An 18,908-nucleotide genomic window follows, 5' to 3' on the forward strand; every position below is an offset into this window, starting at 1 on the left:
ATCTTGTGCATACTGTCATAAAGATAAAGATATATACTAAAAATAGAGTAAATAGTCAAATTAGTCCATGAAAGATCACCCATTCTTTAAATTAGTCCCTAAAAGATTTTTTTAATCAAATTCGTCCTTTAAATATTTTAAATTAGTCATGTTAGTTCTTCCGTCACTTCCATTGCTAACGGCTTCAAATTTTGTTGATATTGTATGTTAAGTAACATCAAAACACACACTTAGTAGTTTTAATTGACTATTAACATAATTAGTTTATAAAATTAAGTCAAATCAATCCCAAATTGAGGAATTCCAATAGCTCAAATTTTCTCTTCAATTAGGTTTGATATGATATAATTTCATAAACTTATTATGTAAATAGTCAATTAAGATTCATAGGTGTGTGTTAGAGTATTAGTTAACGTGCTATATTAGCAAATTTTGACACCATCGACAAAAAAATTAACGAAAGGACTAACATGACTAATTTAAAATCTTTAAATAACGAATTTGATTAAAAAAATCTTTCAAAAACTAATTTAGAGAATAAACGATCTTTTAGGGACTAATTTGACCATTTATTCATTAAAAATATGATAATAGAGTTTTTTTATTTTTGATTTATTTAATGTATTAAAATATAAAAAAAAATTGTCTTTTCAAAGTATAATATTTTTTTATGATATTCTTTTGTTTCTCTTTGGCTCATTGTGGCACTTTCTCTTCATCTTATTGCTATTATTTCTCCTTTAAGTTTTTTTCCTCAATAAATTTATACTCATTTATATCAATAATTAAAAAAATTGGCATTTTTTTCAACCCATTATTTACGAATTTGTATTTATAATTTCATTTTACCCTTTTTTTCAAACAAATATGTTTTTTATGAGTTTTGAAATAAATTAGTTACTGAAAATACTACTTTACAACCAGAATAAGACACTATTATTAATAATAGATATATTCCTTTATAGTATAAAAAAAGTTTAAATTGTCATCTCTCTTTTTGATAGTGTAAAATCAAAAGGCACTCAAATGAATTCACCAGATTTGGCCTTGGAAGTATATGAAAACTTATTTTAGAATAATAAAACAGATTTTATTCACACACTTTCTAATTAAGATAACTCTTAATAACACCCAAATAAAATTTCATCTCTCTCTCTCTCTCTCTCTCTCTCTCTCTCTCTCTCTCTCTCTCTCTCTCTCTCTCTCTCTCTCTCTCTCTCTCTCTCTCTCTCTCTCTCTCTCTCTCTCTCTCTCTCTCTCTCTCTCTCTCTCTCTCTCTCTCTCTCTCTCTCTCTCCATTCAACATTTCAACTAAGTTAAAGCAACACTATCTTTTACCCTAAACCATTCAACATTTCAACTAAGTTAAAGCAACACTATCTTTTATTTGCTGCTTGAAAATTGTATATTCTAAGTTGGAGGTGCAAAATAAAAAAGACAATTTTTCTTCATAGTGTTTGTCTTTAAGAATATGTGGAAAGCTATGAAGAATAAGATACTAATTACCTACTAAGTTCTTGACACTAGAAGCAAGACATGACCATCAACACCGCTTTGGAGACAAGGTTTCTATTTAAATGAATAACAATTTCGGTTGGGGGATACGTGGATAATAAAAAAAAGATTGTATCAATATGGTACTTCTATATATAGTTCTATTAGTATATGTGGGATTTTGTAATAATAACTTAGTTTGAACATAAAATTTGAAAATAAATCAAAATATAGCATATCTTAATTTTGTAAGGTTGGAGTGTGATAGCTAGTATGGTGACCTCATAAAAGAGGAGATTGCATATTATTTAAACTTTAATGATGAGAATGTAAAAATATAATTGTTATATTAGTTTATTTATTTTTTATATTTTTTATTAATAATTCAAATTAAAAAAAATAACTTGTTATTCAGGTTAACTATTTTCTTTGTAAAACTATAAAAGAAATAAATGTCTAAAAGCTACACATTTATTTATTACCTATAATAGTTATTTTTTAAAGAATTATTCACTCTCTTTTTTTCGAAAAACATTAGCATTTGTTTCTGATCATAAAAAAATATTTTTAATAATAATTTATTTTTAATTTAGCGATGATAAAAATAATCACATTTATTATAGTATATTAATAATGATAAATATATAATTGTCATAATAGTTATAAATAAACTAATATTTTTAAAATTATCGCTAAAACTAATTTTTCTTGTAGTAGTACTTGTATTACTATTATCCGCTATAAATAGTAAATATTCACAACTTTTTTCATCAACCGTTAATAAGAACTTGAGGACATGCATGGCAAACTGCACTAACCAAGTTCCTCTTCCTCTTTCGGTGGAGACTTTGATAGAGGAAATATGCCAAAAGCATAACCCACCTCCTCTTGATCGTACTCTGAGGCTAAAGCTCGCTGACATTGGGGAGCAACGTGCTCTTGAAATTCTCAATCAAATCAGAAAGAGTGGAATCAAAACTTCTTTCAGTGGTTTCATTAAAGTCATGATCGATAACTCATCTTCTTCTCCTTCCTCTTCACCCTACAAAGGTTGTTTCTTACGTCTTCACTTCTTTAATTTCTTTATAAATCTGGAGAGATTTTGACATTTTGACATTTTGACTTTTGAGTTTTTTTTCTTAACAACTTTTGATGAGTTAATTAGTTTGTAGCTATTTTTTCTTTTTCTTTTAATATTGTATTTATTTTTCATTTCATTTCTGCCCTCGCCCTTTCGTTAAGAAGTAATCGGTTTTCAGTTGACGGTTCACAATTGAAATATGGTTTAATTATTTCATAAGTTTCAATATATAATTTAATTAAATTAAATCATCAATTATCAAGTCACCAAAAAAAAAAAAAATCATCAATTATCAAGCATGTCTTTATATATATTTTAGGCTATTATTAATAGTTGATATTAAACGATAGAATATTCTAAAAGTATTCAAAATTTAGTTATACATCAATGAATTATAAGCTTAACAAATTGTTATCCTTAAGGCATGCATGGCTTAACAAAACTTACACCTTATTTAGTTCTGGCTTTTGTTTTTATTTTTTTTTTCTTTTTAAAACGTATTCCATTCCATTTAAAATAATTGTCGCCTTGACTTTTGATAAATTAAAAAAATTAATGTATTTAGCCTTATTTTTATTTAAATAATTGATTTTTAATTTATAAAAATTAAAATAAAATTATTTTAAATTGAAACTCTTTAAACAAAATTACTTTAATTAATAAATAACAATTAATTATGTTCTAAGAATTAAAGACTATTAATAGTTAATTGATTAGAAACTTTTTTAATTTAAGATTTATCTAACATATGTGTTGAAATTATAAATTAAAAAAAATTATTAAAATAAAAAATTAAGTTTTCAATACATTTATTTAAAAAAAAAATTCACTAAAAATAAAATTTACATATACCTATGAAAAATATTAGTAGTCTATTAAAATTTATTATTTTTTACTATCATTTAATTATTATTTTAATTCTTTTAATTTAATAATTTAATAACATACTTTATCCATATATTTTTAAATATTAATAACTAACTCACCACGAAAAATAATAATTTCTGGAAATCTTCTAATGTAATATAGCTGAATCCAAGTCATAAAATTGATCGCTCTATATCTGTTATCATCTCAAGTTCCTTTGTTGCGAAAACTAATGCCAGTTGAGGTGAATTGCACAGAGCAAGTTCCTCTTCCAACTAAAGTGGAGATTTTGATAGAGCAGATATGCAATGAACAGAAGAAGCCGCCATTGGATTCCGTTGTGAGAAGGAAGCTCGCTGCCATTGGAGAGCAACGAGCTCTTGATATTCTCAACTGTATTAAAGAAAGGGAAATCCAAAAGTCTTTTGGGGGTTTCGTTATAACCATGATAAAGGACTTATCTTCTTCATCTCCTTCTCCATCACAATATGCTTCTTCTCTGTCGGCCACCAATGATAATACTGAAGATTCTGTTACACTTAGTTTGAGCACACACCAAGGTTCATAATCAACTTTAGTTTAAGCTTTCATCTTCTTTGCTTTTCTTTCCTAAATTATCGCATACCTTATATTATTATTGTCGTTGTTGGTATCATCCTATTCCACGCGTCTTTGAATTTGTTCAAGTTTTGAGGTAATAAACACACATTTAAAAACCTTTTTATCCAAGGCAAACCTTAAAAAATAATCTGCCTTTATTATCATAATAAACAGCGGTTTTCACCGTTGTCTATTTCACTAAAATTAGGTGTTGCTGTAGTCCGAAAATATTGTAATGATAAGTAAATTCGATATTCAAATCAAAAGTGTTAAGGTAGCTAAGATGAGAGTTATTAGGCTCCTTTGTTTATACTGTTCGCTTCCTTGAGAGGTCTTAGATGCATGATTATCTTGTGTAATAGATTATTCAAACCCCGCCACTTGCTTAAGCGGACTAGTGAGCTAAGTATTAGACCAACCCAACTTGATTTTTTGTGGATAATTAATTAAATAATTTTGTTAGTACCATTTTTCAATGGATCAGGATGCAGGCCTAATTATAGTCAAGGACGACGAACAGTAGGTTATCTTGAGTTTGGAAGCCTTGGTCATAAGTAAGCCCAAGGCAAATAGAAACTAATAGGGAGGCTGAGTGATTATATTCAAATTGCTCCTTGAAACTGTTATGGAAAAAATCATCAGCAAAACATGATCAACATATTTGAATTATCTTATCTTTCAGTTTTTTTTCCCCTTCATGTGTGTGTGATGTCTTTTTAAGTTGTATCGATCAATGTAGTTTTCAGTGCTTTATTTATTAAGGCTGAAGAAATATTATCAATATGAATGCTTCAATTTAAAAAATTTCCTCTCCAAAATACAAATGTTTATATCCAAAATTCTCTCTCTTTAATATTTTCTATATCTGTATAGTTGTGTATTTTACGAGGAATGTTAGGGACAGCAATTTTTTATATTTGTAGCCATCAAATAGTCATTAATGATGATTTTAATGATGTGAGATTAGTGTAAGATTTCATCTAATGGCTTATTTTTCCTTACTGATTACATGCTAAATAGAATTTAAAAAAGTTGCTGGTGCCTAAACTTTTCTTTTTTACATACACATTCACACAGTGGTTTGTAGTTCTACAAAGTCCTCAAAAATCTCATTGAGTCTTCATGTAACCAACTTGTCAACTACAGAATAAGTTTAGGGTTTATAATACGGCGGATATTACTATGAAGATTTTACTATTGTCTTTATATGAAGATGTTTCTTTTTTACTATTAGATAATAAAATGTATGATTTGATTATGATGTGTTACAAAAGTGTTATTTTTGTTTTTTTTTTAAAATATGGCTAAACAAATAAAATATACTTTTAACACAAAAATTTTCATAAAAAAGATGTTTTTAACATTTTCATTTAAGTAGTTGGCTTATAATATAACTTCCTTTTGGTTCATTAATGAGCCGTGGCCATAGGTTATTTGTCCATGCTTTTCTAATAGGAAGTATTTTTTCTTTGTGGGCTATCCCTTCTCCATTATTCAACCAATCTATGCACTAGCATCTTGGTTTTGCTTTTGGCCGCACTTAGACTAAAATTGGAATAACGCAATAAAAAAATTGAAAGTAATATTAGGTAATTAACATAATTAATTATTTTTTATTAATATTTAACAATATTAAATATTAAATTTTAATAACATAAAAATAAAATATTAGACCAAAATATTAATTGATATTGATAAAATTATTAATCCCTATCACTTTTCAAAAAATATTTTTCATGAACAGAAAGGAATGACAATCTATATATCATATATGAGAATCAAACTATATATAATAAGTAACTGTCGTAAAAGAAAGACACGCAAATCCTTCCTATTGAATTCATACATTGTCAAACGAAAATCTATATCCTCCAATTAGGTCATGATCATAGCATATTTATAACTAAAATTAAATTTAAAAAGAAATTTAATTGTCTAGTGTCTACTGTTTAGGGCCAACCACTACTTTTTTTTAGAGAAATGTTAAAAGATTAACAAATTTTATAATTTATAATTATTAATTAATTATTATTGATATTTTTAATGATATAAAATTATTTTTTTTATTAATAATTAAATACAGATCAAATTTTAATAAAAATATTTATTTTTAGATTTTTTTTATCTTATTTAAATAATACTTGTCCGCTAAGTTAACCCCAAAGGAGAGCATTTCAAACAAAAGCGCATGGTAGAGTCTTGGAGAGGAGACACCACTACTACTAGGCTACCACAGTACTACTAAACTCAGTTACAGCTTTATGTCTTGTCAGTTGTCACCCATTTTACACTCCACCAATTTTATTCATTTATTTTTTGAAAAAATTTTAAAAAATTAACTATAATATAAATCTAACTCAAACAAAATTTTATATTTTTAATTTTAAAATTTTAAAAATTAAAATAATAAAAGATTAATTTTTTATTTTTCAATGAATTAATTTTAATTAACTACCCTCTAACCCTCCTAATTAATTTCCTAAAAAAATCGTTATTTTTTTTAAACATTTTTTTCGATTGTTTTGTAGATATTAACCGTATTTTAATAACTCAATTATTAAATTTTATAGTATTCTTTAAAATTTTGAAAACCAAACAATATATCTTTCATATATTATTATATATTTAAAAGATATTAAAATTTATTATTATTTAATTATTAATTTAATTTTTTAATTTAATAATATATTTTTAATATTTTTTTATATTTAATATTAAAATATACCATTTGCCTTTTTTTAATTATTAAAATTAAAAATTCAGATATAATAATCAACCCACCTAAAATTGATAATTAAAATTCTTCAATCATATTTCAACCGTTATATACTTATATGTAAACGCAGAATCATGTATAGTCACCACTCTTCAGTGTCCTCACTCCTAGTCCTAACACGCTCTCTTTTCACTGTTCTTCACCAATTCTTCTTCTTCTTCTTCTTCTTCTTCTTCTTCTTCTTCTTCTTCACATATTTATTTATTTTCACAAACACATGGCGAGTAACAATGGCACAGAGCAAGTAGTGGTGCCTCTTCCAGCTTCGGTGGACAATCTTCTAGAGCGCATCTGCAAGGAACAGAACCAGAGTCCTCCAGATTCTAAAGTCAGGCGCATGCTCGCTGAAATTGGCGAGCAAGAAGCCCTTAATTTACTTAACAAAATCTCAAACTCCAAAATCAAGTCGACTCTAAGCGCATTCATAGTTTACTTGATCAAACAATCAACTGCCTCATCATCGCCATCTTCATTTCCTTCTCCGTCGAACTCCCCTTTTGCTTCTTCTACTCTCTCTCCCAACGGTTTCACCGGTTCGGCTACGCGCACGATGAGCCAGCACCACCAAAGTATGCTTCTTTACTTCGAGTTTGCATCTTTTCACTCGTTGCTGGGTTCAGTTACACAGGAAAAGGAGTAGTTATTCACTTCTTTGCTTCCTCTTTTGATTTTTCTTTAGGAAAAAAATGGAACTTTTTAACTATTGACAAATTTGAACTTGTAATCTCTATCTGCTTGATCTTATTTCTTACGTGCATAGCATATTGAGTTTAAAACGTCGTTTTCCACTTTCCTTTCTTTTTTCAAGACTAAATTATTTTCCGGTTTTGCCCCCACCCTTTTGTCAAAATTATTTTTGTTTTGTTTAATTTTTTGAGTTTGTTTTTCTTTTGCATGATTGTTTGTATGAATAAATAGAGTGTCATTTGTGCACCATGAGTACTGCAAATGCAATGTTGAGTGTGATACTATGATTCATTAATAAAGTACCGTGCTTCTGTCAGGAACATAACACTGTTTTAATGTCGTTAGTAGGGCTTTTAGTGCCATTGTGGGATCATTTACAAGCTTCACTCTTTGTCGTTCATTTTTGAAGCTACAGATACAGTTGGTTTAGGCAGTTCTCAGGCCGTTGTTACAGAACTTAAACGAAACCCCTTGGATTTTTATGCTGAAAGAAGAGAAGAGAAAATGCTTAGTCCACAGATGAAGGCACTTGGAGAATTGGAGTTCAGAAGGGCCTTTCTGCTGTTGAGTTACATTGGAGGGTAAGCTCAGTGCATCTTGGCTATTCTTCTGTTTGGTTTTTGGTTTTTCCTTGCATATAATTCTGTTTTCATTCATACAATTACAGGGAGAGTCTTGAGACTCTTCAACCGGACTATATTAGCAGCTTGAAAGATTTGCCCATGGGAAGGTTTGAGAGAACAATATGGCAAGATGTGGGGCATAAATATATAAAGGATTGCCGCGATCGGCAATCGGTAAATATCATGAACTCTTAGTAATTTGAGATAGTTTATTCCTTTGCAATTGGTTTAAGTGCAACTCTGAGATCTGCAATCAAGTTGTCTTTTGTTTCAAATTTTAATGTTTGGCAGTTATGGTAGTCATAAAATTTGCATTAGTAAACTTCACTTGTTGAACTTTTAATTGTTTAAATAGTGCTTGACATACAGAAATCAAAATTTTGTTTAACAGAATGGGAAGATCTTGTTTAGCCTTGGGATAGAAGACTTTTACAGTCTACAATGATGCATATCAACATGATGCTCTTTCATTGTGTTAAATTTCTTTTCTGTTTGTACTAACGACAACCTTGGTTTCTTCAGTATGTTGACTGGGATTCTAGTAGGCCACATGTATATCAATGCTATGTTTCTACGGATGGGAGCTTAAGATTCAAGGTTTGTAGATCTCGGCATTGTTTTCTTGTACTGTCAAAATTTTTGTAACCACTCGGTGGTTTTAATGCCATCAAGGTCTCCATTTGTATAGCATTAAAATTAGTATACTTTTATGAATTGTCTGTATCAATAAGCTGCCTGTATATTGGTTATTTTTCTACATAGATATTTTATTTCTATGCTAATGCTTTACTTTATTGCTCCTGTATGTATATCAATCTCTCAGGGTCCTGTTATACAGAGCTCAAGAACACACCTACAGAGAACGTTAGGGGATGACAATGTCTTACTTGTTAAATTCTCCGAGGAGGAAAGTGTCACGAAGACGCGAATCACTGTTGATGAGGCTATCAACCTGTATGAGAAGTTTGGAAAGGAAGGGATCCAAGTTGGGCTTAGATTATATCGCTTTTTTGGTAACCATTTTATCCTTGTTCTTTCATATTTACCCCCTCTCCCTTTTCTGGCTAACCTCCAATTATGATTTAACTACTAAATAGAGTGAGAAATTTGCTTTTTAATTTTATCCTTTGATATATAATATTCTATTTTAATAAATCATTACTGTGTCATATATCAGATGTTATCTCTTGAGTTGTTTAAGAAACTTGTAGTGACTGGCATGTAACATACATCTTCCACCAATTGAGCAGTTTTTAAAGATGGTGGAAAGGAAGAGAAGAAGAAGGACCCAGCATCGTCCTCTGTAAAATGTTATTTTGTTAGGATGAAGTCACTTTCTTCTGCTGATGAGAGGGCATCGTACATTCTGGAAGATCGGACTATGATTGAAGCTAGATGTTTGTTTATGCATGCTCACACGTTAGCTAGTGTGGATAAGTATATGGCCAGGTAGTATGACAAATACTTTATTTTAGATATCCATATTTTATTTGGCCTGCACTTAATCACCTTGTAATAGATTTTGTCCAAGAAACTAACTGTAGTGGTATTCAGATTCTCTCTTCTTCTATCAAAGACGTTCAAACTTGACATTGACTTGGCTAGTGTGAATGTTAAGCAAATTGATGATGAATATTGCCTGGTATAGTCAATTGCCAATATACTCAATTTTTATAATTTACAGTCTTGCATGAAGCAAATTATTATTATTATTTGACCTCCCTTGTCATTGGGAATTAGGATGAAAAAGGAGAAAGAATTCCTGATATAGATGGCAAACTGCGTATTCATACAGATGGAACTGGGTTCATCTCAGAAGACTTGGCGTCGTCCTTCCCTACCAGTGTGTTTAAAGGAACTGCCAAAAATAAAGTCACGAAGGTATCTCGACTTTTTAGTGTATATTCCACTAAATTGTTCTTCAGTTAAATTCCTTTTTTTTCCCAATGACTGGTCATTTGTTAAGAATCCACATTAAAAAGAAAAAAAAAATTATGTTGCAAAACCACAGTTTTGGTTGGTGGATTAAACATTTTTTTTCACTTCCTGTGAAAGGATGAACTCAAGTTTTCACCTTTCGTGGTTTATATATACTCTCCGAAATGGTGGCTTGTGCTTTATCTTTTGACTTTAATGACTGCACACATAAAATCTGTTCTAAAGTTGATGCATGGAAGAGAAAAATTTTGGATGGAAGCTCTTTATTTTTCTGGTGTCTTTTTTTTTTTTTTTGCATCATGTCTTCCATAAGAATAAGAAGTCATCCATAATGCAATATGTTTTTCCCTGTACTTTATCATATTCTGGTTCTCCTTTTGTTGGTATTTTTCTAGTGAAGTAAATGACAAATTTTAAATGCCAAGAAATATTTCAATATGCTTTATGATCTAGCCCCTTTGTGAGTATTCTGTGCTTATGGCTGTCTTTAAACTTAGGAAACTCCCGATCTGTTAGCTTTTGATGATACAATGGGGGATGGTCAATTTCTATGGTTTCCTTGCCAGTTTTAATATTGCAATGACGTTTTCATATTGCTTGTTCATGTCATATGCGCGGATGTTGTCCTAATAGAATTTATAATTTTCCCTTTTGCCCATAAAGCCTTTGCTGATCCAGTGCCGTCTCTTCCACAAGGGTTCTGCTATTAAAGGCACGCTTTTGGTTAATCATACGGTATGTTTTTGAACAACTCTTGGTTAAAAGTCATGATTTCTTCCTTGGCATATGTTTATCTAGTCAATATTATGGAACCCCTAGTTTGCTGAGTGCTTTTTAAGCTGTCTGAATTGATATGTAAATTATAACTCTGTGTAGATAGATCATAAGATACTTTTTGGTATTTCCATATTTTGCTCCACTGTTTTTATTCTGGTTCTCAATGATTAAGTTGAACATGTAGTCTTATAATGATGAGAAGGATAACATAGGTGATATGTTTATAAAATATTATTGCAATTTAACATTGGTGGACTATATTACAGAAGTGTATAAACCCAAATTTATCTGCATAGGGCATGCTGGTATTTTAGTTTTCCAATATATTTTTCCTGGTTACTAGAGGTGCTTGACATACTCTCTTACTTAGAATTGGACAGGTATTGTGGTTTATTCTATAAAATAATTTATTTTCTCTAGATAAAGAAAAACATTATGGTAAAGTATACCTTTTCTGCAGCTTCCTCCTAGGACAATCCAGGTTCGGGATTCAATGATTAAAGTTAAGAGCGACAAAGAACTTGAGAATGCTCCAAGCATAGATTCGTTAGAAGTAGTGGGAACGAGGTTTTTCACTTCATCACCTTTCCTGCTAGTATTTTGGCGTAGTTATCATTATTTTGATAATTAAATTATTTCAGAAGCTGATGGAGTATAATGTCCATTCACATATTACTTGTTAACGGGATAATGTATTTGCTTTTATCGATTTATGTGTTTCATCTGGATGCACAACTTTAGCGGTCCACCAGACCATTAAAAAATGGGCCCTTTCAGTGCTGTGCTTTATTGTTTATATTTACATTTCACCATTTACTAATAATCCTCGATATAAATGGGCTAAAGAGGCATATAATGATTTCCTTAATATGGGTGCTTGAAGGAGATGCGGGTTTCACCTGGTTGGGTTTGGTGAAGGTAGATATATGCATCCAAAAGGACACTATTTGATGATTCTATGTTGCCCAAAATTTGCAACCAATAATAGATAGTACATTGTTCAAGCTTTTTTCTTATGAGATGCCTAGCAAACTATCTACTGTTCTTTCACTAACTAAGTTCCACATGTTTCAGCAATCACCCAAATCGCTCATTCTTGTCTAAATATCTCATTGCACTTCTAAGCTATGGTGGAGTTCCAAATGGATACTTCATTGAAGTACTTCAGGATAATCTGAAAGAAGTTGATCAAATCTTCTCTAATAAGCGCGCTGCATTTAGAGGTTGTTCATGCAGATTAGTAGATTTATTTTGTCATATTTCATCAAGGTCTTACTTGTTTAGTTATTTTGGATATGAATTGAAGTGATATACTGTTTTAAATGTGTTGAAATCTCACCAAGCAAAGCTTTCTTACCATCATTTACATGCAGCTTCTCTAAACCATGGTGAGATGGATGATTACACTGCAATGCGAATGATCTTATGTGGGATTTCTATTGAAGAGCCGCATTTGCAGTTTCAATTGTCCGTATTTGCAAAGGAGGAAATGAAGAAGCTTAGAGGAGGGAGGATCTATATACCAGATTCTTTCTATTTGATGGGGACTGTTGATCCCACTGGAAAATTAGAAAGAAATCAAGTTTGTGTAATTCAGTAAGTGTAAATCTTTTACTCTTTGGTATTAATTAATCTTTTGTCCAGAAAATTTTCTAAATTTTAGATGTATTTGATATTCAAAAGTCAAAACTAATGAAAACAGAATATTTGTCTTGATGACACATACATCGTTGTAGTGAAAATGGCCATTTTTGCCAAGAATGAACGGTATGCAATATTGAGTAGAACAAAATGCTATGACCATGTTTAGCTGCATCATGCTCTATAGTGTTCCTTTTAAAAAAAAGTGGAACAATTTTTGCAATTTAATATTATTATGTCTGAGCTGATTGTTCCTTTTTCTTTGTAGTGAAAATGGCCCAATTACAGGGGAGGTGTTAGTTTACAGAAATCCAGGTTTACATTTTGGGGACATTCACAGAATGGTTGCAGTACCTTTGGAGGAACTAAAATCTTATGTTGGTGATAGCAAATATGCAATTTTCTTCCCATGTGTTGGTCCTCGCTCTGTGGCAGATGAGATTGCCGGAGGCGATTTTGATGGAGACATGTACTGGGTTTCACAAAATTCTGAGGTTCCATTCCCTGTTTGAATTCAATTTATTCTTCTCACTAAATTTGTTTATTGCATTGTTGTCCCATTGTTATTCTCCGAGGGTCTTTAAAGTAGTTTAATTTGACCATTCAAGTTTGAAATGCTGCAGCTATTAAAATCCTTCAGACAGAGTGACCCTTGGATAGAAACTCGACCTGAAGAACCTCATGATAAAGAACCACGTGATAAAGAACAAAATGTTAAAGAACCACGTGATATGTCTTCTGATGAATTTGAGGAACGGCTTTTTAGACTATACCTAAAGACTCGATTTGAACCAAGGTGAATCTGCAGCTATATATATAAAAATTTGTAGAATTCTAGTCGTATACATGCTTTCCAGAAGTGAAAATTGTGCAGGGTACTGCAGGCAAAATTAGATTTAAATACATACATGTATGTCATGCTCATCTCTTCTAGATAACCACTCTTTTATAACATAGTGAATCCAGGTAAGAAGGCTGTTGGTGGAACACAATCTCCAATTGGTCTTAAGGATTTTCTTTTATTTTTATTTTTCTATTTTTCAGCATTGCAATAGGTGCAGCTGCTGATAGCTGGATGGCAATCATGGATCGATTTTTAACCATAAGAAATGAAGAGGAGAAGGAAAGAGTGAAGGAAAACATAATTAGATTGGTTAATATATATTATGTTGCATTGGATGCTCCGAAGAAAAGTGGTCGTAAGGTTAGTTTGACCGCATCATTCTATTATTGCTTTATATCTGGTGTTTGCTTGTGGACTCCATGACTTTTCTTGACCAATCAATTAGCAGTTGTGTTGGTGCTTCTTCTCACTCAACATGGAACTATTTGTCACATCGAAGTCTATAGGTTGATCTGGGCTTCCCAATCATGGGATTTCATGATCTTGGATTGTTGGCAATGCAGTCATTACTTGATTAAATTTACTGTTATCATGATGAACTTTGTTATCTGTAAATATTAGAATTTATTTTATGTACTACTTTGCATATTCATTATGGCGTGCAAATCTGGGTGCATGTCTCTTTTCTGCTGATCAATTGTCCTAAACTTCTCTTATTCATTTGTTGCCAGTCATTGCCAATAGATGCAATATTTTATATCTATTCTATCATCTGGGGTTTTCAGTTTTCTACTATTTAAATGTTTGTTTCGGGATTGAAAAATCATGTTTCTGGTGCCGTGTGGTCAAATAGATGACATGACTTTGTATTTGGTTTTATTCGTGTAAATATTTACAAATAATGCTTTCCAGAATGAATACCATCTGAGTTTTCCAGTCTGAACTGACACATGTACTTTATCAACAGATTGAAGTCCCAAAAGAGTTGTCTGCAGAATTGTTCCCACATTATATGGAAAAGGAGAAATCATTCACTTCAACCTCTGTGTTAGGAATGATATATGATGAGGTTCGCAGATGGCAACATAAAGAAGATTCTGCAATAGGTGGGGACTTGCATTTAAGTCAGGTGTTTATTTATTTATATAAATATAGAAAAGGATTGTCAAGCGCATAACATTACCATCTGGCGAGGTCCCAGGATGATAAATGTATATTGCTCTACTTTTTCATAGTGGAGAGGGGGTGTTTATGAAGATTCAAACTTGCAATCTTCTGGTTATAAGACAGCAACCTTAACGTGATTTTGAAGCCTACCTTCATGATTTATTTATTTATTTTCCTCCAAGTACTTTATATAAGGTGATGTACAATCTGTCCATTTTATGTATGCTGATTATCGTCCTGTCCATGTTACCAGAAATAAAAAAACTCCCTTGTTTTGATATTGAAGTACCTAAAACAAGATTGGAAAATTGGCAAAATTTATATGAGGAGTATAGGAGTGATATGGATGCTGCCTTAAGAGACAAAGAAAATGACAAAGATGCTTCCAAAGAGAAGGCAGATGAAGTCATCAAATATTATAAGCAGGTAAAATTCATATTTTTCTAGTTATATTATTTGTATATACCCTCATTCTATATGTAAGCACATTTTTTTTTTACCCCCTGGATGTTACCATAAACAGTGTATGCTGATGGGAATTTTCCTTTTTGGGTAGAAACTGTATGATGGTGCTGACAATATGGAAGATAGTGCAAGAGACATAAATGATATTTATATTGATGCTTTGGCTGTGTATAATGCTACTTATGACCATGCCATGGCAGTGAAGCAAGTTGGTAAATGCGGATTTGCATGGAAGGTTGCAGGTTTACCTCTATGCAGTCTTTATAATCTTAAACAAGATGAAAAGGCTTTTGTTGTTTCCCTCTCTGTACTGCGTGAGATTGGATGATCATCTTCACTCTGCACAGTCATACTAGGCAAAAGCAGGCATCATTTTTATAGCTAGTGTAACTGATGAGTGATGAATATGATTTGGCTAAGAGATCAGACAATTAAGCAAGCTATTGAAGAGTTAATGAGCTATCACATTTTTTTGCCTTGCTTTGAGAAAAACAATTACGTGTCCTTTGAAAATTAAAAAAGAAAAAATCTTTGTATCTCCATACCATATAACATTTGTACTTTATAATTCTCCTCTTTAAAATGGTGATATTATAAATACATAATAGATAACAACTACACACATTTCTAACTTGGTTTTATTATAAAATGGGTGGTGGTCCATAAACTTTCTTAATAAGAAGAAGATAGAAATTCAGGTGCAGTCGACTTGATGTGAAGTTGATAGCTGAGAGCTGTTAGATGAAAATTTAGTCAAATCAGTCAAATCATTTAACAGCTCTCAGCTATCAACTTCACGTGAAGTCGACTACACCTGAGTTTTCACCTAAGAAGAAAAGACTCTTTGAAAGATTTCTTTGTCATTGTCAGTCATTAATTCTTTCATTGTAAAGTAGACTATTAGAAAATCGTGATATTTTTCAGCCATATATCCCTATCAGAGAAACTAGCTAATGATGAACTTGTATATATACACCCGAAATGGAAGCTGAATTCTTCACACACCCATCCCTCAAACCATGAAAAATTTTTTCTTGTCCTTGTCAGTCATTAATTTTTTCATTGCAAAGTAGACTATTAGAAAATTGTGATATTTTTCAGCCATATAAACTCTATCAAAAAAACTAGCTAACAGGATACTGTGATGAACTTGTATATATAAACCCGCAATGGAAGCTGAATTCTTCACACACCCATCCCTCAAACCATTTTAAGACATTGCTTGCGTCCAGCAATAATGGCTTTAGTCATGAAATTACGTGTTGCCATCTTCCTTTTCCTCTGAACTTGCATATCTCGTGCCAAGTCTTTTCGTCCAATCTATGATGAGTCATCTATTGTCCAGAAACATGAACAATGGATGAACTTGTACGGCCGGACCTACAAAGACAATGAAGAAAAAACCAAACGACAAGAGATATTCAAGCATAACTTAGAGTTTATAGAGAGGTTCAATAAAGAAGGAAACAAGAGTTTCAAGTTGAGCCTAAACCCTTTTGCTGACTTAAGCCATGAAGAATTTTTTGCCTCTCACACTGGAGCTATCCACCACCACAACAAACAACCTCATCGGAACGTCAGCAACAGCGGATTTGATTACAACATGATGAGTGCTAATAACATTGAGCCTAGCTTGGATTGGAGAGAGAAAGGAGCTGTCAACGACAGAAAGTACCAGGGGCAGTTTTGCGGTATGTAATAATTGTCTCTAACGTACTAATAATGCATGCTTGCAACATTTGAATCCATGCATCATGCATGTATATACTTGGACAATCTTATTGAAAGCTTTTATTGGTGAATAACGAAAATGTTATTTATAGAATAGAATCAGTATTATTTATTTGTGTACAAATATATATATATATATATATATATATATATATATATATATATATATATATATATATATATTTTTTTTTTTTTTTTATTTTATACTTTAATACGAATATTTTATACTGATGAATAATTTTGATATACACTTAATATAATTGGAGTGAATAATTAACTCGTATTTTGCGTTATAACTGCAGAGAGTTGTTGGGTTTTTTCTGCGGTGGCATCAGTTGAAGGAATTATCAAAATCCAAACGGAAAACTTGCCTTCATTGTCTGAGCAACAATTGGTAGACTGCGCTACCGTCACCAACAACGGTTGCGGCGGATACTACGTAGACAAAGCATTTGAATATATAGAAAATCAAGGTCTTAGCAGCGAAACAGATTACCCATACACGGCCAAAGATGGGATGTGTGACGCACAAAATATGAATCCTGTGGCCAGGATCAGTGGTTACTCCGATATAACTCCAAACAATGAGCAAGAAATGCTGAGGGTAGTGAATACCCAACCTATCTCAGTATCAGTTGAAGCTAGTGGACAAGCATTTCAGTTTTACTCTCAGGGTGTTTTCAATGGTGAATGTGGGTATAATCTTAAATTACTAGCTAGTTAATTGTATCATAGCCTATGCCAATACTTTGGTTGATGAACTGTTACCAAACTGCACCTTAGCTGTGCCTAATTTGCCTGTAATATAATATAGGATTTTCATGTTATCAAGTATCAACCTGTAGGATTGGTCATTGGCAAGTAATGAAACTTTGTGCACTATATTCATTGTAGATCTTTATGTTGCTGCTTTAAGTTGAATATGTGATATGTGACCATGTTTGTTTTGGGGACTTATGATGTTAATGTCTAGTAATACGGAGTGGCAGTAGTGGAGACAATGATGGTGGTGATAGAGATGGAGCTGATGGCGGCACGGCCGTAGGCACGATGGAGGAAGTCAGTCATTGTGGGAAATGAAGCAAACTTTGTGCATTGCGCATTATTTTGGTTTATTGCAATTATTTTTGTGGCTGCTTTTAAGTGGAAATGTGGAATGTGGTATCTGTTAATATTGATGATAGGGATTTTTCATGTCTAATATATGTAGTTGACCCTACTAAATTTACCTGTCATTATTTTTGTAGCTCAAGAAATTAACTGAAAATTTAGAAACTTGGTTGTAGTTAGTCGACGATGATTCTTTTTTGTGTTAGAACTTCAAAGAATTTAGTAGTTATTCGTGATTACTTAAAAGTAGTGATAGTTTAGAAGAATTGTTAATTTATTATCTCACTGGTCTTGAGAGATATTGAGATTCAGTTATAATTGTCTTATCTTGTATAAAAGCATGGTTGTGTAGGAAAGTCTTACCGTCAATTTAGATATCCTTTTAATCTTTAATTAAAAGTACAAATAATGGACAATTCTGACTATTTTTTATACTTTTGGTTTTCTATCAATTATTCTCTCCATTTTGCTTTGGAATCTATTTTTATGTTTCTCCTTTTATTTCATGTCTCCATATAATATACTAAATTAAGAATGTAGATTATATTTGTAAAAAATGTTACTGTATGTTGAACAATACAATGTTATACATCTTATGCTAACTGAACAAAATATTTTATGGTAATTATTGTCATTGTTTTTATTTGAATATACTTTTTCACATATTAATTATCAAATATATATATATATATATATATGAGATCAGACAAAAAAAATGTTGAGATATATCATATAACTTTTTTTTTACACGTATTTAGCCAATTCCACCCTACCAATAACGTGTAGGGATGGGTCAATGGTGAAGGAAAATTACTGGATATATACTCGCAATCAAGCCCTTCTTTGTTCATAGAGAAAGCATTTGGATGCATAAGGTATAAACATGAGCAAATAGATACAAGAAGATAAACCCTATGACCACATATGATACACACCTTTTAAATGATACCACCTTTTAAAGAAATAAACTCTTTAATTATTTTAAATTATCTCAAAATATTAAATTCATTTTATCTTTAATTATTTGTCTTTTAAAACATTATTAATATTATGTTATTTTTTTAAAAAAAATATATATAATTATAATATTTAAAAGAAAATAAAACA

General features: G+C 31.2%; 2 protein-coding genes across 6 annotated transcripts; both read left to right on the forward strand.

Annotated features, from left to right (window-relative positions):
- The first annotated feature begins 6,880 nt into the window (after positions 1-6,880).
- On the forward strand, positions 6,881-17,582 carry LOC107644422 (putative RNA-dependent RNA polymerase 3). 5 transcript variants are annotated; one of them, XM_021102988.2, is made up of 19 exons: positions 6,881-7,387; positions 7,915-8,086; positions 8,173-8,302; positions 8,651-8,725; positions 8,952-9,141; positions 9,379-9,577; positions 9,683-9,770; positions 9,869-10,009; positions 10,730-10,801; positions 11,304-11,410; positions 11,918-12,066; positions 12,217-12,439; positions 12,753-12,978; positions 13,108-13,280; positions 13,529-13,688; positions 14,296-14,434; positions 14,749-14,921; positions 15,052-15,316; positions 17,408-17,582. In XM_021102988.2, the coding sequence occupies exons 1-18, from the start codon at positions 7,036-7,038 to the stop codon at positions 15,286-15,288; spliced, it is 3,006 nt and encodes a 1,001-aa protein (XP_020958647.1). In that variant the 5' UTR covers positions 6,881-7,035; the 3' UTR covers positions 15,289-15,316; positions 17,408-17,582. The 5 variants fall into 5 exon arrangements, with proteins under 5 accessions (XP_020958647.1, XP_016203765.1, XP_088344217.1 ...); XM_088488091.1 differs by having other exon boundaries at positions 6,893-7,387; positions 7,921-8,086; XM_016348279.3 differs by lacking the exon at positions 17,408-17,582 and having other exon boundaries at positions 6,892-7,387; positions 7,921-8,086; positions 15,052-15,584.
- LOC107641293 (thiol protease SEN102-like) lies at positions 15,746-17,582 on the forward strand. Its single transcript, XM_016344790.3, has 2 exons — positions 15,746-16,651; positions 16,994-17,582. Exons 1-2 carry the CDS (start codon positions 16,321-16,323, stop codon positions 17,413-17,415), a joined length of 753 nt encoding a protein of 250 aa, XP_016200276.1. The 5' UTR covers positions 15,746-16,320; the 3' UTR covers positions 17,416-17,582.
- Positions 17,583-18,908: the final 1,326 nt, after the last annotated feature.

This window comes from Arachis ipaensis, chromosome B5 (genome assembly GCF_059453495.1).
Source record: "Arachis ipaensis isolate K30076 ecotype BB chromosome B5, ASM5945349v1, whole genome shotgun sequence".
Classification (NCBI taxonomy): Eukaryota; Viridiplantae; Streptophyta; class Magnoliopsida; order Fabales; family Fabaceae; genus Arachis; species Arachis ipaensis.